Source organism: Apis laboriosa, unplaced genomic scaffold (genome assembly GCF_014066325.1).
Source record: "Apis laboriosa isolate Shangri-la unplaced genomic scaffold, ASM1406632v1 scaffold45_cov149, whole genome shotgun sequence".
NCBI classification, from domain to species: Eukaryota; Metazoa; Arthropoda; class Insecta; order Hymenoptera; family Apidae; genus Apis; species Apis laboriosa.
The window spans coordinates 614,644-640,801 of NW_025223361.1; the positions used below are offsets into that span (position 1 = coordinate 614,644).

The following is a 26,158-nucleotide window of genomic DNA, read 5'->3' on the forward strand; positions in this document are numbered from 1 at the left end:
TGAAAATGTCGAATGTGCATTTCGACATCCGGTCGATGCGACTCTAACGGCATAAAAATGAAGCTTTTCATTATATAAATATCGCGGTAGATAAAAATGTTATATATTGATAACTCGTATGATAAAAAATAACTATAAATAAATTTCAAATCAATGTTTTAGTTTTAATTATTCTATTATATTTTTTAATATTATTAATTTATAAATTTATTAATTCTATAAATAATTGATAATTTTTAATATTAATAATTAAATAAATTTTTAAATTTCTTTTAATTCTTAAATTTCCTATAAAATTTATATAATATAGAATAATAGAATATATAATCTTGTTTAAAATACAAAAAGGAAAATGATTTACACATTAAATTGACATTATAATTTATTTAAGATTTAATAATTAATTAAAATAATACGATAATTATTAATATTGGTAGCAATTCACTAATTTTCTAAAAAAGCGATGGTATATACGTTACATCGTTTACATAAATTAAGATGACAGTCAATTTTCTTTATATACCATTTCTAATCATTTTGTGTCCATAATTGTTTACATGTATATTGGAACATTTGTTAACCAATATGACCAATAAATTTAACGCCAATCTGTTAACATCATTCTGATTTCTCATTCTGATTTCTTTATTAGTAATAGACTTAAGTATATTTTTATATATTTATATATTTATATGGTATATATATTTATAAGCGCGCAAATATATTATGCACGAGATCTCGCGGTAGCTGTTATGCAGCTTGCAGGAACATAAAACTTGATTCTCTATCGTTAAAATTTATTATTCTTGTTAACATGGCTATCTACATAATAAATCTTGCAGAATTTCGAAGAGCCTTAACTTAACGTTAAGATATTACATATGATAATATAATATATATATTTTATCTCATTTTATTTACAAAAGAACTGTCTCTGTATATTCTTTTCTAATAGAATATATTTTCTTTTTTTTTCTCAAAATTAGGGATTGTCGATAGTTTTCTTATATTCTTTATTCCTTCCATTCGAGAACGTCAGATATAATATATATAAATTGATCTCGAACAGAACGCGAAAATAGAAAACGTTTTTTATGTATTTTTTTTTTTTTTTTTTTTTTTTTTTTTTTTTTTTTTTTTTTTTTTTTTTTTTAATATTACACAGGTACCCGCAAGAATAGTTTCTCTTACTTCGATAGAATAAGGTATAGAAAGGTTAGACGACCGCCGCATACATGATCGATAAATAAATAAAGTGTCGAGTTTGTCGCTGGTTCACAGTATAAAGAACGATCGAAAAATATTATGCTACGGAATAACTCGTTTCACGAATATATTTCTAATAGCTGAAAAGATTATTCGTAAATCTCGAAAAATAACCCGTGCTGCATTAGACCTTTGCAAATGCATCACGTATACATATTTATATAGATATTGATTATCTTCTGTCGATTAGATTAGATAATCTTTAAGATTATCTAAAGAAATCCATGCACCAGGCTAATCAAAACAATTGCAGTAATAGAATAACATAGTCATCGAGTTAAAAATATTGATCGATATATCTTTGAGTACCATGATTCTTTCACGCGTTCAGCACTTTTCAGTAACAATTTTCTAACTCGAATTACAACATCTCTGTTATGATATCGTCTCTGTTATCTTCATTATGATATAAAATATCGATTATTCTAATTAACCTGGTGATAGAATCAGCGAGCGAATTCGCGCAACAAAATCTTAATAGAAAAAATAGGTTAGAGTGGCACATTCATCGATACTGAATAAAGTGATAGAATGTTCGTTGAACATCATAACAAATATCGTCTGTCGTAAGATGTTCGAGAATATCGTTTTGCATTTGATGCATCGAAAGCATTGTGTGATGTTTTCTGTTTATCGTTTCTGCGTATAAGCGATGTGTGTATATATATAAATAGGGAATAATGACAAGACAAGCAATATTGTATTATAAAAGAGCGATAGTACGAAGAATGATACTTAATCAATTTTTATAGAACGTGTAAAAAATTGAGCTGAGGCCAATTCGATAAAATATGCACGCACACAAGGTCTTCCCTTTGAAAGAACGTCCGACATTTTCTCGATTTCGATTAAACATTACATCGGTCGATAATCGATAGCACAATGGTCGTAATTGACGAAAGGGATCTATTTAAAGATAGAAATCTGTGTCATCGACGTGGATTGGCGAATGCGTGTCGCGACCTCTTATCGGGAAGAAAAAATAGTACAATGAGAAAGTTCACTCGGTTATACAGATGCACATTTATCGACGTTTCTTGTCGGAAGAATAATTCGTAAATTACGGTGTTGTGGAAAAAAATCTTGTATTTTATCGTACAATCGAACCTTGATAATTCGAATCTCTACGGCTCAAAGATATCCATGAGACTATAATTTCATTCTCTCCTCTGTGAAACTAGTCTGTGAAAGTCTTTTGTAAGTAGAAATATAAATTTCATATGAATTGAAGGTTATGATTATTTTATCTCTGTATAACTCGAATTCAGAAAAGTGCAGCCCCTGCAAGTAGAAATTTATTTGTAAAAGCGAAACTTTTATTATTAAATTTCTCTCTACAACTCGTGATTGCGTTGTCACAACTTTTCAATAATCGATCATTCGATACTGTTTTGTTTTTTGTCCAATCTTTATTTGTCGAATGTTTTTTTACTCGAAAACTTGGATAAAATAAAATCTTTACAATTGAAAGATTTTACCTCCATGTTGAAATTCGAATTACCGAGATTCAACCGTATAAAGATTGGATATTGTACGCCATACAATTTGGCAACGCGAGTTCGTGAAAATATAATTTAAAATTTATGCGAAAGGGAAGACACGAAGAAGAGAGAGAGAGAAAGAGAAAGAGAGAGAAAAGAGAAAGAAAGAGAGAGCAATCTCGGCAAGATTTTTCTCAAATTTACGTACGAAATAGCAAATATTCTCGATTATCTTGTCCCATTTCCTTCTCCATTCTGCGAATCTTCTTATCATTTCATAATCGCGATGATAATTATCAACTAGATAACTTTGTGTTTCATTATCATAAAATCATTTATATATATATCACAAGTGTTAAAATTGTCGACGCGCAACAGCGTTAAGATTTCTAATTTAATTTTCGAAACACTACAGTAAATATCACATGGAGCGATGAGAATTTCAATGTAAATATAGAACGGCGATTGATTGGTTGTTTCATTTGCGCACGAATGACAGTGAAGAACGTAATCGACCAATTGGATCGCCGTTTTTAAAAAATTTTTTTAAAATATACTTTCAAAGGGAGTTAAAAGATTCAGGCGTAAGATTGATCCAGCGATATAGCGATTTTGTTCCCTTTTTCCACCCAATTTCTCAACCGTCCCCTCAATTCTTCCAAGCTTTTCGATTTCGCCTTGTTTATCCTCTTGTACTTTACGTCTTTTGGCTTTGTGACTGATCTGTGATTGCTCATTACCCTGTTGTACGTGACCTGAAAGAAAAACGAGATTCAAGGGTTGAAAACTATCCTCTGGTGTTTTGTCTGCTGTTTCACGCGTGAACCATTTGAAACACAAACTGATCAATTTCAATTCTCGAGAGAATTCTTTCTTTATTAGCAGAATTGATCAGTTTTGTCACGTATAAAGTAGATCATTAATCAAAAATGAGCAGTTAATAGAAATAATAAAATGATTGGAGGTATATTTGATAAATATGTATTTGATACGTTATATATATATTTTCCAATAAATTAATAATTTGCATTGTTGCAGGATAGAATGAAAAAAATTCAAAGTTGTATTTCTTTTATTAAAAAGGATGTTTATATAAAATTACTTTTATTGAAGCAGTGTAAGTTGTAATATCTTTTCTAATTAAATAATTTTAATTATTATTTTTATTATCATCAATTGTGATATTTTCCCTCAAACTTTTACATTATAAAATTATTAAAATGAATATATAAAAACAATACTTACAATATAAAATACAATACAATATAATTTTCTTTCCATCTATTTTCAAATCTTCTTCCATTCAAAATTACATACATAATATAATCTATATATCCTATATCATATATATATATATATATATATATATACACATCTACAATACATAGACGCATTTTGCATACGTACAAGAAAACTCTAAACATCCAATAAAATAAAAAATTCCACGCAAAATAATATCGTGCCGACATTAATCTCCGAGATTTACGTTTACGGAGTCTCAACTCAAGTGAGATTCTGAAGAAATGAAGTTGAGAACTGTGACGCTTATTACTCGTACGCAAATAAACCAACACGAGGGGAAGGTTTAAAGAAGGATGGTTAGGTAGAAAAGATTGTAGCCTGTTCATCTCGGGCTAAAAAGAGCCTCCTTACCTGCGCCTGCTGACTTTCGTCCCTCGGCCTTTCGCTCGGCGGAGAATCCGCCTCTTGAGCAAGTCTCTCAAAACTGCCATACAAATCCTGAAGTCTGCCCTTCCCGTTTCCCAAATTTTTTGCCCGTCTCTCCTCGCACTCGGAATTTTCGGTTGACTCGGACGGGTCCTGATTGTTCTCGCTGTCGCCATCTTCTTCAACCGAGTAAACGGTCTCTAAAATTTCCGGTCTCCTAAGGAACCCGTTGCATCGTCGCATCGACGAGTATTTGCTCGATGGCTCGACAGCGTCTGAGACCGATCGAATCACCGTAACGTCGGTGATGTTCGAGCGGAACCTGCGAGTAACTTCCGATAATTTTCGACCCAACTTTTCAATCTTAGGGGGAGGGAGGGAGGGAGGGAGGGGGGAAACGTGGTTTTCAAGTATTTTCGGATGGAGCAAAACCTTGAATTTCAGGTTCGAGGATTCAGAAAGTTTTTTAACTTCTCCTAACTTTTCAATCTTCACCATTGATTCACAGATATGTTCTCAGATATTTCGCGGTTCGAAGGGTTGGAAATGTTAAAATTCCACGGAATATTTTTTAGTTCTCTTGAGGCTTAGGAAATTCTAGGCGATTTTTATTCGATCAATAACAATTCAATTTCTATTTTAGAGATTTAATTTAGGATAATTTTTCATTACCCATCCACTCCGTTTCTATATACTAAAAACTTCAAAATCCAAATTTTTAAAATATCTACTTCTTGCAGGAAAAAATCAATCAAATAGAAATAGATAGTTTAATTTTGACTCTAAAATATCTAGATTCGGAAACATTGATTTTTGTATTCTAAGCTTTTTGTTGTAATCATAGAAGTGGCATTATTATGTTTCATTAAATAATTGGTCTATTATTAAAAATTGGCCCAATCAATTAGATCGTACGCACCTTGGCGGTGCTAGGTCATCCGCCGCCTCCTCGAGAACGACAGCACTGTCACTATCTCCAAGGCTATCCAATCTATCGAGGGCGTCGCAAGGTGGCGAATCCCTTGTACCGGTGCTTCTTTCCGCCAATCTGCTCTGCAGTTGACGAATCACCCTCTGTTGTCTGAGAATAATGGACTCCCTTTGCGCCAGACTAGCCTCGATCTCCTTCTGCTTCCGACAAAGCCTCGACTCGAAGAGCAGTAACTGCGAGGACAATGTCCGTAGCTGTTCCGCCTTCTCCCTTGTCAATCGAGCCACGAGATCCTCCTGAAATAATTATATGATCCGTTAGAACGAATTATGCAACGTGATATTATACGAATGGTAGGAAAATGGCGGTAAAGAAACTCGATGTGCTTGATCAATCGTTTTCTTTTTTATATCTGAGAATTTTGAACGAAGAGAGCTTTTAAAAAAAAGCTTTTACTCGAATAATTTCCCCTTCATTTTACTTTTTATTTTCATTTTATTTTTTCGAATAAAGTTTCTTCCCGAACGAAGAGGAGTTTTAATAATAGTGTGAAAATATATTTGTACTAATATTTGAACTTACAAGGGAATCTATGTTCAATCTAAATATTATAATATCATTTGTTTCTATGAAAAGTATTTCTTGGAAGAAATACTTTTTTTTTTGAAAGTAATTTATTGAGAATTATTATTATTATTATTTTTTAATCACTTGAACAAATGATTTAATTTATAGAAAAATTTTCATAATTCGTTATATTTCATAAACGAGAGCATGTATTTATATGAAAATTGTATTATTAATTGTATAATCAACTTGAAACGGTTCTCGCGTTATTATGCTATATCCCGTATACATATCAATCTGCGCAGTTTCGAGGTCGAGTTAAATGCAGCATTTCTGCGTGGCTTTATCGACGTTGAATTAATCAGCGATTTGCATTAGTTGAGATAGAGAGAGAGAGAGAGAGAGAGAGGGAAAGAGAAAGAGAGTAGCTCATTGGGTAACAATTAATCATGTTACGATGTTAACTGATTATCGATAATTAGCGAATAGAAAATATTTGATTAACGACACTGTTTTTCCGACTTTTACGATAATATATTAAAAGAATGGAAGAAATTTCACGATGCAAAAAGATTCTCAAGAAGATCGTTGAAAGATGATAATGGTAAAATTTATTTTCACCAAGATCGCCGTCGTGGTAATTAATTCAGAGATCTTATCTATGGATAGGAAATGGTACAGCTACTATAATTATACAGGCCATCCACGAAATTATTATACAAGCGATTCGATGATAATTCTATGTGCAAAAATGAGTAGAAAAAAGAAATAATACTTTTTAATTTAAGGCCTCGTTTTCAAGTGAATCAAATTTAAAAAAAAATTTCACATTTTGAAAATAATTGATTAATTAATTGATTAGACACGAATGAATTATCGACAGAAGGTAATTCTATATGCTGAAATAAAAAAAAAATATATATATAAGAATAAATTTCATTTTAAAAATTAATTTTTTGGAGAAAATTGAATTTAAAAATTCAGCGATTATATAATTTCTTAATTATGTTAATTTTATTCAATTTTAATTCTCTCAAATCCCTATATTTTTTGTTTATTTTCATATATATATATAGAATAACAATATTTATCGATCGAGTTCATATTTAAAGAAATTTATAATAAATTTCACTTGTATTTGAATTCGTAATCGAATTTTCAAATATGATTTACTCACTTGAAATCTAAGCTTTTTTTTCGATTTATCTTTGCACGTAATGTTATTATAGTAAACCGTAGTTATCATGATTTCGAGGACACCTTGTATATATCTTACGGCCTAACTGTGACGCATCTTCGATTTGATACCGTAATTTGAAATTAATTAGGTAACCTCAAGGGTTTGTCCAAACCACATTACGGTCTATATTCTCCGAATGTATCGCTTTATTGCGCCTCCTTCTCTTCAATTCAAACGCGTATATATCGAATCCAATATATGTTTAATTTAATATCGTTGAACGTTTCCATAGTTGGAATTTGTTTGATGTACAATCGTGTATCGATCGACATGTGATAATTAGATTAAAAATTTTTATACGGATGAAACAAGTTTGAATATTCAATAACCAATGTGTAGAATTATGTCATGTTATTTAAAATATAATATCGAGTTACGTAGAATTTATATTCGCGAAATGTCAATAATTTTATTGCGTTTTATGCGTCGTAACATTGGCACAGATTACGTTGACAGTTACGAATTGATTTTAATTGAAACATAATTACGATGTTATTTTTAATTAAGATATAATTAACTGCACGAAAGCTTATATCATAATAATTAATTATTTTGTAAATTGATTAGTTTAAAAATAAATTGATTATCCAAATGAATAAAGAAAAATTGAGCAAAATTTCTCTTTCTAATTAATATAATTAGAGAAATATAATACAAAATAAAGAAAAAATACAAAATATCCAAAATGTGATATTCCTTATAATAAAAAGTGAAACAAATCTTCAAATTCCTTGTTATTAATTGTATTAATCAGAATTTGAATTTATTTTTATATCTATTTAACCACTTAACCAAAAACCTATATCGAATGTTACCCCAATTTATGGTAAATTTTCTTATAACATAAAATTTGCATTACGATATCACGTGAAAATAATTTTTTTCTGATAAATCGTCACCGGCTGAAAAAAGATCTTTCTACATCTTGAAAGATGTTCACATGATGGAATATATTACTCCAGTATCGTATAAGGACCTTTCCCTTTTTTCTTTATGGATGAATCATTTCTTGAATTTCTTCAGTTTCCAATATAACAACTTAAAAATTTTACCCACGAACACGATTTATAAATATTTGTTTATAACATAACATTGTTTGTATCATGCAAATGGAATTAACAGGAAAATTATGCAAGGCAAATTTATTTATATCGTATAACGTGAATACGAAAATTATATATCTGCACGAAAGTTCACAACTCGGTGATAATAATCCGTGCTAAAAGTTTTCACGAATCACGTGATGTTGTAACATTAATGTTGAAACAGAGCACACCCGTGACAATTTAATGATAGGTAAAAAGTTTTTAATCACTGATACTTTATACAGTTTTTAAAGGACGAGTGTTTCAGTGAAAAAAATCTTTCCCTTTCTTTTTTTTTCCCCTTTTTGGATAATGATCTTGACATTTTAAAGGGGGATTGAACTTTTTCATTATAATTTATATTTCATCGCGAAACTCCATAAGAAGAAATTTTAGAAAGAAAGTTCTCCTCGACCGCCAACTTTTACATTTTGTCTTTGTCGAGATCGGGAGCACCATCTTGAATTATAAACGTCCAATACCCTTGTCAATTTTCGAGCAACTTGAGAACAGTCTGACGTTGTCATCGTGTTCAGAATCCCATTATCGTTCGAAACTGTCTTTGGATCATCGATCGTTTTCAACTAGCTTTCAACGTGTTCCATCTTCGTTCTGATCAATTAATTATTAAGTAAAAGTGTTGATGCAAACGTAAGATACAAGAAATGTGGAATATCGATTTTTGATATAGTTTTGAGAAGTAAACTCTTTTTTATTTTTGATTTTGATGAAAAGATTAAGAGATTAAGAGTTACTAGATTTTTAAAAAATTAAATAATTGTATTAATTACATTAATTCAAAATTTAAGTCTTTCTAAATTATTTCAAAAATTAGTAAAAATATGTAAAATAATAATTTATTATTAACAATTCATAATGTTTAAATTGAACATATAACAAAGATTTTTTTTTACATACTTTGATTAATATTTCCTTCGTTACACGAGAATTTGTTCGAAAAAGAAACGTGTAGAAGCAATAAATATAATCAATTCACCACGCATGATTATAAATTTCAACAATCATTAATATTTGTTTTTTAGTGGCACAGATTTCATAAATCGTTATTTATTCTATCACATATTTTTCCATCATCCCATTTTTCATTTATCCGATAGAGCATCCCCTAAAATGAATTTATCATAACCAGTGGTGCAGGAACCATTTGAAATTGTTTATCTTATCGAGATTGAAAACAGCAGATATATATAAAAAAAAAAAAAAAAAATATTCGTACATCATATACCTTATTTTCCAACGAAGCGTAAACAAATTCCACATTTTATTTTCATACACATCCAATTCTTTTTGATATCATATAAAAAATACTCATATAAATAAACAAATAAATAAATAATACGAAGTTCGAGACACGCGATCAATTTAAATGATACGCATTTATTATAATACGATGTACAAACACTTTTACTAATCACTCTAAACTTTTCAATTTGAATAAATTATCCATCCGAATACGCACACACGCGTTCCCGAGATTAAAATCCCCCCCCCCCTCCTCTCCCCTTCCCGGAAAACGTGTCGTAAATTCTCTCGAAAGAAGCAATTTTAACGGGCAAACACAGTTCACGTAAAATAAAATAAAGATACGGCATGCACGTGCGAGACATTTCGTAGTCGGTTGCCTCTAAAAATCCTCTACGTCGATTGTGTTTAAAGGATGACACGGGAACGAAATAAAGCTTTGACGAAAGCCAGATGCAATCTGCGGGATTTGTTCCCTTCGAGGAAGCATCGCTTTCTTCGGATGCAAAATGTATCCGGCGCACTTTGCATAGATCCAGCCGTTTTCTTGCCCCTTCCCTTCTTCCCTTTCTTTACAGAGGGGAAGGACAAGTCCATTACACCACGCGCATTGTCTCGCGTAAATGGCTATTCTATGGAAAAATGGTTAAGGGGGCGAGCGAGCATTGTCCATTCTTTCAAGCCGCTACCTTACGAACTCCTCCGTTCCACGCTTCTTGCTAGCGCGAAAAGGAACACCCCTCCTTCCTTTCAAGGTTTCAATCACACCGCGGAGTTTCTCGTTTTCCTTCGTGGATATGACATGCGCGATAATCATTTGAACTCACTCGTGGACAAAGGAACGCTTTCCGCTTCGTTTGCCTACCTACGAGAAGGAGTTCTGTTTTACTCGGATTGTGTAGTTTGATGTATGTTCGAGAGAGAGAGAGAGAGAGAGAGAGGAGAGAGAAAATAGTTGATGATATTTTTTACCATTCAAGATCTTAAACAAGAGTTTCTACTTTCCAGAAAATTTTATTTTTGAAATAAAATGCAAGTTTTAACGATGATAATCTACAATCCTTTATATCCTAAATTAGAGTTTCCCCTCTTAAAATTACATTTGTCCATTTCGTGGGAGAATTTTATACGTAAAACGTGGATACAAAGAATAAAATTATATAGATTTTAAAAGATTTCGTATTAAAATTTGCAAAACTTTGAACCGCTATAACTCCGAAGATAGTGACTTCCGGTCAACGAATGAACGATCATTAGAAGCGTGGAACTTTACCCTTTAAAATGCTTTTTCATTTATTCCAATACGACTTCCGGTTCCCGAGATATCATCGTGTAAAGAAAAAGTAATTTTTATTCATTTACCTTAAACCTGACTAAGCTTTATTAAAATTTGGAAAACTTTAAACCGTTATAACTCCGAAGATAATGACTTCCGGACAACGAATGAAAGTTCGTTAGAAGCGCGCAACCTTCCCCTTTAAAATGATTTTTGGTTCATCTCGATACGACTTCCGGTTTCCGAGATATCGTCGCGTAAAGAAGAGCGTAATTTTTAATCGTTTACTATCTCGATCCTTGTCGCGTATTCGGACCTCTCGCTCGCACCTTGCTTCACTGACCTATCCCAACCATAAAAACATAGAAATAGCATTTCCAGGAAAAATATTTAGGTCAGTAAGTCAGTAGGGCCTATCCACAATATCTATGTGTGTGTGTAATGTATTAACTATGGATACTTTGAATCGTTATATCTCGGAAACGGATCGAGATATCGGGATAAAACAAAAAGCAATTTCAATGGTACATCTTCCTCTGTTTCCTGAGTGGATTTTAATGACAAAATTTCTGAATCTTTTCTCGCTTTTTTTACATAAAAAAATCAAAGTTTTAATGAAACGAAACGCGAAATTTGCAAATATCCACGCAAAAATAAAGCAGTATAACGACGTAAAATTCATTTTCTCGCTCAATCCATCCATTAATCACATGGTCGTGATTGAAAAATTCACAGAAGCGTGAAGAAACACGAGCCAAACCGAAGGCGATGTAAAGACCACGAATAACGTTGTGCAGGTGTACGGAGTGCAACCTTAGTCGGGTTTCGTTCAAACCTCGTCGAGTTCGCGTATCCACCGCACGCGAGAGGGTCGTTGCGTCTAATAACGGATTATTGCATCGTAATTAAACGCTTCTTCTACCGTTTATTAGACTGTCAAGACCAACGAACGTGACAGTCGCGTGCCACATGTCCGTTGTTTTACAAATTATCGACAACTCGTACCGCTATTAAATGGGTATATCCAGCTTTACGAGTTTCACCCTAGTAATTTCCTGTTTGAATTTAATTACAGTAAACTCTCTCTTGACGGGCACCCGTGGGACCGGATCCCTGGCCTGATAAACGAATGGCTGAGTAACTGTTTCCATGCCTAGTGCATTGCAAATATAATGAAACATGCATATATTATATTACATATATCGATCAATATTAAAAAATAAATATTAAATTAATTTCGACGAATAACCAAGTGCTGTGAGAATAGAACAGCAATTTTTAATTTTTTTTTTTTTTTTTGTTTTTTTCTTTACTGATATACGTATTTACAAATTAATTATTGAAATATGATGGAGCAACGATTCCATTTACGAATACTTATTTCGTATTCGTTCATATTTATTCATATTGTGTAATTATGGATCGAAGTATTAATATTTTAATATACGTTCAATTATTCAATATCTTATAAATAATTGTCGATACGTTAGATATATTATCAACATATTACTATACGATAACTGTATAAATTTATCGTCGCAAATAAAAATAGAATGAAAAATAAAGACACAATTCATTCAAATATCACAAAGATCGATCGATTATTTTCTTTCCAAACAAATTTTTCAATAAACTATCCAACCTATCCAACCTCCATCCCATATTAAAATATTCTTACATATTATTTCTACGTTCGTATTATCATTCTTCAGATTTCAAATACCTGTTCAAATACCTCTTCCAATCCAAACATCCGAAAATCAAAAATACGAATCTATTTTAATTACTCTGTTAACCCAAGCTCGTGCAAACGATCCTAAATAAATAAAGATCATAATTATTAGGCATAATTTTTCGTATCTGTTCTATGGTCAGACGAATTAATTTTGCGGAAACAGGAAAACAAGGGTTGATCAACAACAGGGATCTCGCCGAGATTACGCGAGCTACGATTGTTTGCTATCTCCATTTTCATCTTTGTTTTAATCCGCCTGTTGATCCCGATCGAATGGGATTTGGTCAGTCTGATTATACCGCGTATTGTCTCCATGGTAATTAATTGGCCGCGAGAATTTATTATTCACCGCGGCCCGTTTAATCACCCGCGTTCAAGCGGAATTTCTGAAAGCGTACGAATGGGAAGCAATTAGCCCGTCGATGCGTTCATAATTAAACCTGTGAATAAACTGTGATGTAAAGAAAGTATCCGACAAGTATGGGGAGGGAATGAAGCGATACAGGGGGGGAAATAAACGAGATCGGTGAGTATGAAAGGTGAATTCCACGAAGCAGTTTCTTTCGATCGAATATTTCCCCATTTTTTTTTTTTTTTTTTTTTTTTCTTTACAGCCCGTTCATTATTTTCGATAATTTATCGCCACTCGATTTTTCAAATCAAACAATCAGAATAAACGCTGATCGATTAATATTTCAGCAGATAAGATAAATACCTGTTTTTTTTTTTCCTCGATCTCTTGTAGAGAACATCGAGTTGTAAAATTATAACTGTGTGCATACCTGAAATTATATCAGAAAATTATGAATTCTATTTAAACTGTTATTATTAAACTCAAGAGTTAAAGTGTCTCTTCGACTCCAATTTTATTAATATATACATGCAATGATTCTTCATTCCAATTTTTTTCCGAATCTCTTCCTTTCCTATTTTTTTACTTTTATTTTCACCGTTTCCAGATTTTTTCGGACCAGAAATCGGATTTTCTCCGACCAGAAAGTCCACGATTTTTGCCGCGCCATCTAGCAGGAGAATCGAAAAGATTGCTCGCGATTATTTTGCCGCTCTGCTGAATTTCAAAGTAGAATTTTCTTTTTTTCTTTTCTTATTCCTTTCCCTCGAATCCTCCGGACAGGTAGATTGTCCGTGGTCACGCAACGTTCGGGGCGAAATAGTCGAACGTCACGTGAACGTCCGGCCTATCCCGGAAACGGGGATAGATTCCTTTTTCAAAGTTTTACCGGATAATAGCCTTAATCAACGAGGCATTGAAACGTAAATAGCCGATACATCCTCTTTCCTCCTCCCCCTCATATCGCGTAACTCCATTTTATGCGAAATTTTAGTCGAGTCTGGTTACCCTGAATTGTTGGCTCATTGGTTAGGTTAGGTTAGGTTAGGTTAGCTCGTATTACACGAATTCGTAATTGGTTCTTCGTCTACCTGCACGAATGTTTTTATTTTTGCAATAAAAAATAAGTGTATTTTTTATCCTCGAAATAAATGAATTAATCAATTGGAAATCTGAAATGTTGGAAAATAACGTTTCTGTAAATATAATCATTTGTACGAGTCAATTGTGTCGTATTTGTTGAAGTAATAATACGAAAAAATTGGAGAGAAATAAAGAATTCAATCTTGGCAATTGTTACAAACGCATTTTAAGAAATCTTGCGAACTTTTGTATAAGTAAATTCTATCTTCCCGTGTAGAATCTTGGTGCGCGGGACGAAGTTCACTTTGACCTGTTATTTTATCCCATTCGTATTTTATACCAGTTTCTTACCTGCAACTTTAATGTCCTTCGCCAGGCGAGCATTTGATGCGCCTGTGCCCTTTGCCTCGCCCGAAGTGCCGCTATCACCGATTTCGCTTCCTCTAACGATGTCACCTCCACTTCGTTCCCATCCTTTGACAAATCGTTCCCCCTCGTCTCGGTGATCGCCGCCAAGGGACAGCTATCCATCGACGTCTCGTCAAAACTGCAATCAGAGATCGAATCGATATCTTTATTATCGACTCCCAAGGGGGATCAGTAAATTTTCAAATTTACCAACTTTTTTAAAGTTACCTTCGGAAGGTAATAATCGTAATCGTAATCGAATTGATATTTCTCTTTTATTAAACTTGGAATGAAACAGAGTTTAACTATATAATTATTCTTTGAAAATTCCAATTCGATTCTGTTAATTGTCAACTTGATCGATAATAAATAAACGAAACGTCATTCCAAGGGATCCTCGTTTCACCCATCGCGTGATCCATTTACCAAGGAAATGTATTGCACAGAAATGCAACCAATGAATCCATTGCCAAGAATAGAATAAATACCCTTACTTGACTAACCAACAATCTATTTTTTTTTGTAATCTTTTTACCAAACGAAATATTGGATATAAATATTACACGTGACAACAATTTTATTTATCGAAATAATCAGACAGATATCGTGAATCCTAGCCAAAAACTTGACTATCCTAACCAACAATCTATTTTTTTTCTCTTTTTTTTTAATCTTTCGTACCAAACGAAATATTGGATATAAATATTACACGTGACAACAATTTTATTTATCGAAATAACCACGACAGATATCCTAGCCAGAAACCTTAAAACGATAAATAAAACGTTGCATAAGATATTACACACGTATAACACGTGGAGGGAAGGGTACAACAATCAGCGCCATCTTCAATCGACGGCGAATGAAACTCGATGCGAGAAGATTTCTAATCGATGGTCCCGATAATCGATTACAAATCGCTGGCAGAACTCCCCCACGGCAAAGCCGCGGGGATCCGAGGCAAATATTTAAACGGTTGGGCAAAGTGTGTTTCCCCGATTCGACCGAGACAACACGCTATATATATATAGATATATATATATATATAACGATAGAGAAAGAGAGATAGAGAAAGAGAAAGAGAGAGAGAGAGAGAAAGATAGAGAGTTTCTCGTGTATCGTGGATCGGATTCCTTTGAAAACCGACTCGAAAACAAACGAGGAACTGTCGTTCGAAAGCGAATTCACCGGCTCGTCGTCGTCGTCGTCGTCGTCGTCGTCGTCCACCAGCTCTCGGCAGTGAAATTTAATAAGAACCGCAATGATTCATCGCGGCTCTGTACGCTTTCGTCCCGGTAAACCGAGCGTATTGAATGTCTAGGAAACGATTCGTTTGGAGGGAGAGGAGGGGAGGGGAGGGGCAAAAGTTGCGAGGATCTCCCTCGCGTTTCGCCGCGCCATCTACCTCGCCTCGTAAATTCGCATCCATCATGATTTACGGGTAAATCCTTATTCGCAGGGAATATTAATTCTCGTCAAAACGAATGTGGGGGAGAGGCATTATTTGTCCTAAAAAACGCGTAAAAGTGGATGGATAAGCTCCAAGTGAATGAGCGTGACGGTAATAATTTATATTATACCGGGTGAGATCGAGATGGAGACAGTATTGAGAACGCTTGGAACCATGATTTTTATTGCTCGCGTTCCCTTTTCGATTGTGGACGATTAAAGAGGAAGGATCTCACGTTAAATTTGTTTTTTCTTTTGAATCTATCCTATATAGGGAATGGATTTGAAACTTGTGTGTGTTGAGGCTGAGACGAAGAATGGATAGAAAATGAAATTATTTGTAAATTGTAAATATAATGATAAGGTCAGAGAAGAAAATTGTAAAATAGTTTAAATGAGAATTAATTTAAACTATTTTACTGGAGAAATTCTGATTTTAATGAGTATATAGAACATAATAGATTACACATAGATTACACAAATCAACCCCTAAAGTTTGACCAATTTTAAATACGATTTATTTCTACAACAAAGTGATTGCATAATTAAGAAATGAACTTGAAATGTGACTTATATATTGATTTCTCAGCCTGTCAATATGTGTTATTAATATCTTTCACTTGTTCCAGTAAATTTCCCGCGAAAATCACGCAATGATTTCGTGCAAAACATTTTGCACGCGTGAAATGAAACGTTCGAGGTTTCGTCACGAATCAAAAATTATTTTCACAAAAACAATTCGTTTTTTCACTCGATAGTTGTAAAATCGCTTGAATTTATTAATTTCACTCTCTATACACAATCGATGATCCGTCAATAGAAATTCAACGAGAGAACACGATATTTTTGTAATATTTTGTTACTTTCTCATACATTTAAATTTAAAACGTATATATGAGAATTCCATTCGAACGACATCCAAAATGTTCTACTCTTTATTCGAGATTTATCCTTAAAAGTGTAAAGTGTGCATGTGATTTTAAACCGAAAATATAATCAATATCGAAATTCATAAATAAAGTAGGATATTACGTTCTATAGGCGGGATATAACACGCAACAACATTTACAATTTTAGGTTTAATTTGCATAAGCACACAACAGCCGCCTCGCATGAATTTATGGAAAATATTGCTTTTTCTTACCACGCGAGATCCAATCTCTAATTAAATTGAAATAAATTATGCATGAGTCACCGATTCTGAGTCACTCGACACGATTGATGTTTCGTTTTTGTTCGTGACGATCGATCTTCTCGACCATATTTTGCACGATAAACATTAGCTTGTTTAGGTTTTGCGAAATAATAAAAATATATTTATTTCGTATTGTTAAATTATCTTTCGTCATTTCCACGAATTTTCCATTATTTTCTTCTTCTACAAATTGATTCATGTATGGAAGGAAAGAGTGCATCCATTCCATAATTGATTTTGCAAAAAATTAAAATTTTTAAAAATAATATTTCAAATTTTAAATTTTATTTGAAATATATATATATATATTTTCCCCAATCCTGAGAAAACTATATTCTATGATTAATGATTGCTTAATCGCGCGTTCACACGGTCTATTAGGTTGGTAGGAAGTAATTAAGCTACTTAGATAGTCACAAACGAATCTGCAGAATGCTAGTCCAGCAAAGTGTAAGGTCCTAATGAAGTTTCCGATTCTCATTAATCATTGATGCATCGTTAGTAATCTCTTAATTTCTACGCTAATTTATTTAACACCTAAGGTATATTTCACGAATTAGATTTTGAAGTAGAGAGGAAAATTATTATTCTGCATTTTGAAAACATGACAACGATTCAGTGATATTCGTAAATTATTATTATTATTATTACAATAATTATTTAAAATATCTTTAAATTAACAACAATTTACATTTACATCGAAATGTAAATCTAAAAGGAGGAAGAATTTCACATCGTTGTTGTCTTGCTTTCTTTTTTCAATTACGAGTATATTTTAAAAATATTTAATAAAATATAATAAAAAAAAATATTTCCTTGTCCACCAAAGAAAAATTAAAAAGAAAAAAGGAAAAACATTTCAAAATTCCAAAATCCACAAAATTAAACCGGAAAAAATTCGAATCAAATTTTCCTCCCCCCTCAAAAACTATCGAAAAACACGATTCTAATTTTATTCACCCCTATCCTCCCGCACCTTTCAACTCCATAAATTCCAATTTTCAATCACCAAAAACCTTCACCGCACCGTTTCCATCCACGGTTTAAACCTCAAACGAGTCAATTCTTTTTTTTTTTTTTTTTTTTTCCTTCCCTCCCCCCACAAACAAGAGCACAACTCGCGAAAGCCAATGGCCGGGCCGGGCTGCTCACCATCGGCCATTAACCACGAACAACCGCGCGACCAACGGCGGGGACAAACAAAACCGTTTCTCAGCCAGCCGCACGGCTATCCATCGTAACTGTCCTCGCATGTTTCGCATGAATTTCCCTCGCCGGTTTACGAGCCGGCCAGACTTTCGTTTATGACCTCCCCCCTAGAAATCGGTCTCTCAATTATCGCCGACAATACGCGCGTCCCGTTTCTTGCTGCGATCCACCACCACCCCCCACTCTCTCTCCTATCTTCTTCTCTCACGGCCGCCATGTTTCTTTTTTTAAGCTTCGCACGCAGCACGCTTCCACCTGCACGATTATTATCGCAGTTCAGCAACAACGAATTGGCTTGTTGCGAGTCGCGAAACGCCAGATGGCGTGGAACGGCGATGGCTGAGGGGAGTGCGCTAAGTCACTGTCTGTTTTCGATCTTGATAACGGGCAGCTGATGGGACACCTGGTTTCTCTCTTTTTATTCTCTCTTTACTGGCAGTGGAAACTGTTATTACTCGCTTCCTTTCCTTTATTCTTTGATATAATTTTTATAAATAGTTTGAGTTTTGGAAAAAAATCTTGTGTAATGTAATTTTTGGTAAAATTATTGATTCGAATTTATAAATATATAATTGGGATGGTGTTTACGTTTGTTTTTTTTTTAGGGAGGAAGTTTTTTTTAGATTGATAGTTTGATAATTTGAGAGGAAAGGGTTATCGATTCAATTGCAACGAAAGGATTAATGAAACTTGCAGATAGAAAAATATAGGCTTCTATTATCTTATTCTACAAAATGGAGGAGAACAATGAAATATCTGTCAAGTATTTACAAATTTTTACCAATATTCGATAAATAAAAAAAAAAAGTCGTTTAAAATACCAATTTTGAGCGATAAATAAAGAATCGCTTTGACCGATGATCGATCCCTTGAACGGTGAAAAAAGAGTTTACAACAAAGAGGATTCGAACGATCGAAAGGAATGGCAATCGATCGAAGCGTTTTGGAAACGAGATACATGGAAGAATGGATGGCAAAATTCAATACGAGTTCTTCGATTTTCAAAGGGTTCATGAGTCAACGCGATTCGTTGATAAAGGTTATCTGTCGATAAAACCGATCGACGATGCTCCCCCGTGGTCGAGTGGAAAATACATCGAAACAGCGATAATCCTCCCAGAAAGATATTTGCTCCGATATTTGGCAACTATACTTTTTATTCTTTTATAAAGAGAGAAAGCAACATAATTCACGATATTTCTCCCATGTTATTTTCCGTTCCGTTATTTTCTATATTTAAATTTTCCATAAATACGAACACGAAAATATCCATAGTCTTGAAAACGTGAACTAAAGCATACACCTGCGTTATCGCTCAGAACTTCCGGCTGTGGAACGGTTCCGGCATAAATCGGAAGTTTCTATCAATCGTTAACAAGAAACCGCCTGCGAAAGCCACAAATTTTCGATGACAATCGAAAGATTAAACGAAACGTTAAAAAAGCAAGAAGCAAAAAAAAAAAAGTATCGATACATTATATCGATAGATAGATTATTAATACACGGTGCATCATTAATACAGAGAGGTTATTTCACGTACGATTTTAATCATTTCCCTCGATTCATTCGAACTGTGTTTCCCTATTAAACCGATTAATCAACGATTCTATTGTAACCTGGCTCTACGTTCATTGTACACGGATTCGTGTTAAATTAATTTCACCGATTTTAATCGAAACGAGAAGCCGATCGATGCAACGAGAGAGAAGAAAAAACATGTTTATTTGATTAAAAAAAAAAAAAAAAAAGCACATTCTAAACGGAATATCCGTTGAATCGTAAAGTCCTCCAAGATGATCCTCGGATCGGAGGAAATTATTATTTTCGTCTGTTCGTCCGTTCAAAAATCGTGATATAGCGCATCGTCGCTTGCATAGCTTAAGAAGGGTGAAGAAAAAGGAGGGGGAGGGGGTAGGGAACGTAATCTCTTTCCGGGAGACGAATGACTGCGTCACTGTGGCTTAAATAATATCCCTGCTGCTTCGATAAATTATATCACCGAGATTATTCAACTACCACGAGCACGAGCAATAGCCAAGGTTCTATGTAAAAAAAAAAAAAAAAAAAAAAAAAAAAGTTTAACCATTGAAAACATCGGTAATAATAATAATAATAGTAGTAGTAATAGTAATGATAATAATAATAATAATAATAAGATATAACGTGTAATAATAGTGATGAGTAACAATGGTAGATAGATAGTGGTTAAGAATAATGGTGGTGAAACTTGGAAATTAAAAATGCAAGTGGAGAAAATAATGGGTGTTTTATTTGCGTCGCATTGTCAGGACAAGGCAAGGATGTTATTCATACGATGGAAAAAAATATAATGGAACGCCCATTCCCTGCCTTTATCTCTAAATGTCACCATTATTATTTCTTTTTGCAATGATCAGGCTTTTTTTTTGTTTTTTTTTTTTTTTTTTAGCTATTCCGTGTACACAACAATAATGGATATCGGATATTATCTATTGAATGAAAAAATAAAAAAAAAATTTAGATTTGATCGAAAATAATCCGTTTTTTATTACCTGTCTGCTTTGGAATAGAATGGAATCTGTGCACAGTTTATCCAATATTATCAACCACTTAACCTCTGTTTAGAGAGAAGTTTAGAGAGGTAACCCACATATGCCAAAAACAAACTTGGAAACTGTATGAAACACAGATATATATATGTATATATATTACATATATATTAACGCTCTCTACTTTTCGTAGAAATGAAAAAATGCCTATAAATTTTCTTATCCAAGTAAATCTTATTTCCCTATTGATTCAAACAAATCGATTTTCTTATATAAGTAATTATTTATAGAAACAGGGGCGAATATATTATTAAACGAATTAACAAAAAGTAACATGCGACACTTTTCCTACGTACGTAAACATAAAATTATTTTTATAAAAGTGGTCTTTCCTAGAAAAATATCTTGCATCGGTCACCCAATAAAATAAAATAATAAAATGGTTGGAAACACGTTAGATACACCTTTTCTCCAGGTGTAAAACTGCAAAAACTGCACGTCTGTATATTTTATCGAATCGTATCGCTGCGACAAGATTGCAGCTGCTGGCTGCTCGAAATCGGGGATACTAGAGAAACCTCGAGGAATCGATAATACGTACAAAAACGACAGCCTTGTGTCTAGTATCGTGTCAAGATTAAAACTTTGCTCGTTCGCAGAAATTGCGAGGAACAGACGTATCCGAAATATCGATTAGTCGGGTAAACGATCGAGATTCCGAGAACGACGATGCGCAAGGGAAAGGGTAATGTTCGGGAACGTTTTTTTCTACAATCGGTAATTTAGAAAAGTTACGATATTACCGATCGCGAGAACTACGTGGCTGGTATGCGATCTCTTCGACGAATTACATGGAAGAAACCAGAACCCGTTTTCCCTCGATTTTGCATAATTTTGAACAGCACGTAGAAAACGTTCGTCTCCTGTTAAGGTTTTACTACGCATTGTTACGCATTCTTGCGTCACATTGTTAAGGATTGTTACGATATGGTTCCATGATTTATAATTTTTTATCCGATATTATCGCTATGCATCTCGGTATAGGGAATATTAGATTTTAACTAGGACTAGGGAATATTTTTCTTTTATTTACATTGAATTTAACTTATTTTCAAATTTTCTCCAACTCTGGTTTCGACAATACACGAAGAAGGCATCAATAAATCTGTTTTTACGATAGAAATAACCGAACAGCCGGATCCAAAGTACATTAGTTGGACAAATGATGGATCAGTTCTACTAAGGGAGATCTGGATACGATGTTTCCTTTTCTTTTTTAATATATACCAACTTTTTCTCTTTGCATATGTTGATATAAAATATTGATATAAATATGTTGATTTAAAAATGAACACCGAACATTAACAAGAGTGTCGAGTTGGACATCAATTAAAATAAATTTGATCTCAATTTTAATTTGTTATTCTAATATTTGATCGTTATAATTGCTATAATATATACAATAGAATTAAATGTTAAAAACTTTAATATGGACGAGATATGATTTTAAAGAAGAAATATTTTCGTGTTTGAATGAATTTTCTCCCTTTTACCTTCCCTTTCCTTTTTTTTTCTTTTTTTTTTTTTTTTTTTTGTTTCAAACGGTGACGATCTTCAATTACTCAACAATTTTCCAATTCACTTGGCTCCAAACTGTCTTCTCCTCCCCGTTCCTTTCCTTTATTTTCAAATTGGCTCGAAGCCACAGTCTTTCAATAGAATATCGTGATAATCGTTTTGCTTAGTATTCTTCTTTTGCATTTATTCGATCCAGTTGGCCAATCGAGACGGTGTAATACATATCAGATAGATCAGAAAATAAAGATAATACCTAATCCATACACAGATATTCGAGACAATATTACGTTAAAACCAAAGAAGAAAAAGAAAAAAAAGGAAGGAGAAAATTGTTCAAAACGACAACGTGTTCCAAAATAATCAAAAAAAAAAAATTATTCCACACATTTATATCATTTTATACGTTGAACACACGCAACGTAAAAATTATTTGAAGCCCGCGAAGATCCATGCATAATAAATAATTACGAGTTTGCACCAGTTTCGTTCAGAGAATTCATTTTGGACACACGATATTTGACTCGCTTTATGGGAAAAGCGATATTCGGGAATAGTCGGGACGTGACTGCGCCGGTAACTCGAGTGATAAATGGATCGTTTAACGGGTAATTTCGATCGTTATCAGCGAATTTGTTAACCATCGTTTTTCGAATCCGCTATTTTTCACCGTTTTAATTTTTATTCTCCAAAGGTGTCCGTTCCTTTTCTGTTCTTTTCTGTTCAAGGGCGGTGTTCCGTCAAACGATGCGCCCCGCGAAGAAAAGCTAATAAAATTCCATCGAGACGCGCCGACAGAGGAAACGCGTTTATCGCGAGATGTCGCCCGCCCTCCGCATCTGATCGATGCCAACACTCGAGAAATTTTCCCACCTTCGACTTCCTATCTCCCGTCTCACGGATTATCCCTTTGTGACGAATGTGATGAAATTACTGCGAACGGGCTACTTTTAAAATTTCTTCTTTCCATTCTTCTATTTTCTTTCTTTCTACCAACGTTTTTAAAAATTCAAGTTAAAACGCGTGGAAAATAGAATATTTTCTACAATTTTTCAGTATCTTTCTATCAATTTTTCAAAATGATTCGATTCAAATTTCTTGATCCAAATAATTTTGTGTAAGCCTGAAATTAAAAATTATTTAGGATTAGTATTATAGAATTAATATTTTTCATTTTGTTTTTGTATACAATCAAACGACATCACGATATCCTGTTACAAATTTGTGGAATGAATCGTTAAAATAGTACAAGTTGCGCGGATTATCAATGCTATAATCAAATTAAACGGCGCGTATAACGTTATTAGTGGGAGAGATATTCACTGCATTTTTCCTGCCACCCCATAATTCCCGGAAACGAATGCGAGTTATGCCCGGTTTTCCACACCAGGAGGATACAAAAGTATCCTCGGTCATCACCGTGAAAATTTCGCAATTATTCTCTCCGATCCACGTCACGTTAATTACAATCGAATTATCCGTAGGATCTCCGCGCGTGCAGCCGCAAAATTCTTCTAATGAAAACACCTCTAATGAACACTTCTAATGATGTTTATTACGAACACCGTGTATACCGTTTAATATCGATTGCTCGTAAGTACAAGCGATTATTTCTTATAAGCTCCTTTTAAACAGACAGAGAGGTTTTAATATCGTTGTAAAAAAAAAAAAAATACATTTCACAATGAGTGTATTTATTATAAATTTATAATTTATTATAATTTTCCAACGGATTCTTCGAAATGGAACGAATCCATCGAGGACTTTTTTTTTATCATTTTTCGATGGACGATAATATATATATATATATATATATACGACCACCAGCAGTGGAGAAACAACCCCGTATAATTCCCAACTCCCTAATTTACATGGCAATGATTCCATTCGTCGGAGGAAGCGGTTTCGAGCACGATCTATCAATTACTGGTATCGTGCTTGGGAACACGAGGAATCGATAACGTTCGATCATCGTACGCGTAATAGGTATGAGAAAACCTGGCTCGTTGAATTTTCATTTCACATTCAATTTCCAACCCCCCATTAAATTAATAGCCCTTGATATATGGACGATGGACGAATGAACGGGCGGGGATACATTTTATTAAAACAAATCGTAGAAACAATCGGAGGAAAATCCTTCGCATTACTTGTGCCTGTAATGAAATTTCATCGTGTTATCGGGATATGTGGATGAGAGTAACTCTACCTGTTCTCTAGTGTTTAAAATTAGAAAAAAAAGAAAAAAGAAAGAAAAGGATGGATTATTAATTTTTCGAGATGAATCTGTACTTTTCTCTTTCTCTTCGAGTCGAGAAGTTCGTTAAATGTAAACATTTCCTTCGAGTTTCTTTCATTTTATTTTCAATTATTTTCTTGTTATTGTATTGAACATTGGATTTTTATCGTGAAAATAATTAAAGGATTAAAAGGATCTTAAGAAGAGATTCTGAAAGAAAACGAGGCTTCGAATTTTTTTTTTTTCACGAAGTTATAATAGTTTAAATATCGATAATTCTTCAGCAAGAATTCAAATAATTCGATAACTTACGTGCGTGAAGTTTTCCTTCTTCATTTTTATCCTTCCAAAGCTTCAAAGTTTAAGTTTTTCGAAATATTTTAACTGGTAGATTTAATCAAACAGAAATTTAATCCCAAGGATTATATTTTTCACTTGTTAATGAGAAAATGGAATTGAAGAAACGAGGGGAAAAATAGTTGAAAGAGCTTCGATTGTATTCACACACAATTTTGAAAAGATGGATATTTCCATTTGTTACCATCACTATAAGTCTGTGTTTCGAGGAAATCCATCGTAAATTCTGTTATGAAATAAACAACTTATGGCAAAACTTTGCCAACAACTCTTCGAAATGCACTTTACACTTTGGCCAAAAGTCGAAATTCTTTGCGGAATGCGTGGATATTTAAACTCTGCCTTCGACTCCGGTTTAAAGGCGTTACTTTTTCGCCACCCTCCCCCTACTAACATTGGAAAATATTTGCCTTGCTTATTCAACTTTTTCTCTCCATTGTCGACTCTCTCTCTCTCTCGCTCATCACCGCCCATTCTCGAAAATTTCTCCACTTAAACGCCCCCCATCCTCCCCTCGTCTCGCCTTCCCTCCTCTAATCTTATCAGGCAACTGACTTCTCCCGTTAATCGCGCATCTTTTAGCAACCCCCCTCCTCCCGTTCCGCGAAATGCAAACACGTCAGACGCTTTTCTTCGACCTCTACGAGCCACCATTTCCTCTGCGAGGAAAAAGAAGAAGAGGAAGAAGAAGAAGGAGAAGGAGAAGAAAAAGGGGGGAGAGGAGGGAAACGTGTACGCCGCCGTGTGCGCATTCCTCTTTGATCGTTGACTGAATCTTGTAACAGGAAGGAGGTCGAAAAATTCTCCACGTTTCGCGAATAATTCAAGAGACACGTTTGGATAAAGTCAGATTTAAAAAGATAAACCCACCAGGGAATATTGGTGACTTATACGCGCTTCGTGAAATTTTCGCCGTGTTGTCCATCAGGGCCGGCTCAAGAATTCCTTTTCATCTCTCTTTTTCTCTTTTTTTCCTTCCAACATTCTTTTATGTAAATTATAATTTACAAAATATCTGATAAATCTCCTCTTTCTTTTTTTCTTAAATATCAACATCTTCATTCTTATATATATATATTTTCCAGACACTTTTATCGAAATACAAACGCTTTAAAATAATTGCATTTACGTTCGAGTTGCGGTGCAAGAGTTCTATATTTGCCCGAATTTCGTTAAGAAGGTGTCGTCATCGATCACCGATATTCTCTTGTCAGTGGGAGGGGAAATATTCTTTGAAAATATTCAAATGTC

The 26,158-nt window shown here is 33.7% G+C and overlaps 1 protein-coding gene across 9 annotated transcripts in view; it reads right to left on the minus strand.

The window, feature by feature from the left end:
• Positions 1-369: 369 nt before the first annotated feature.
• The window catches only part of LOC122716420, a 127,211-nt gene continuing 101,422 nt past the window's right edge, over positions 370-26,158 (minus strand). For 8 of the 9 annotated variants that reach the window (XM_043939470.1, XM_043939471.1, XM_043939467.1 and 5 more), the window contains 4 exons: positions 14,299-14,494; positions 5,335-5,642; positions 4,401-4,737; positions 370-3,502 (listed from right to left, as the gene is read on the minus strand). In XM_043939470.1, the coding sequence (XP_043795405.1) occupies positions 3,326-3,502; positions 4,401-4,737; positions 5,335-5,642; positions 14,299-14,494 (1,018 nt within the window). In that variant the 3' untranslated portion in view covers positions 370-3,325. Of the gene's footprint in view, positions 3,503-4,400; positions 4,738-5,334; positions 5,643-14,298; positions 14,495-24,862; positions 25,369-26,158 lie in introns of those variants that run through there. The other variant, XM_043939474.1, reaches the window with a different exon arrangement.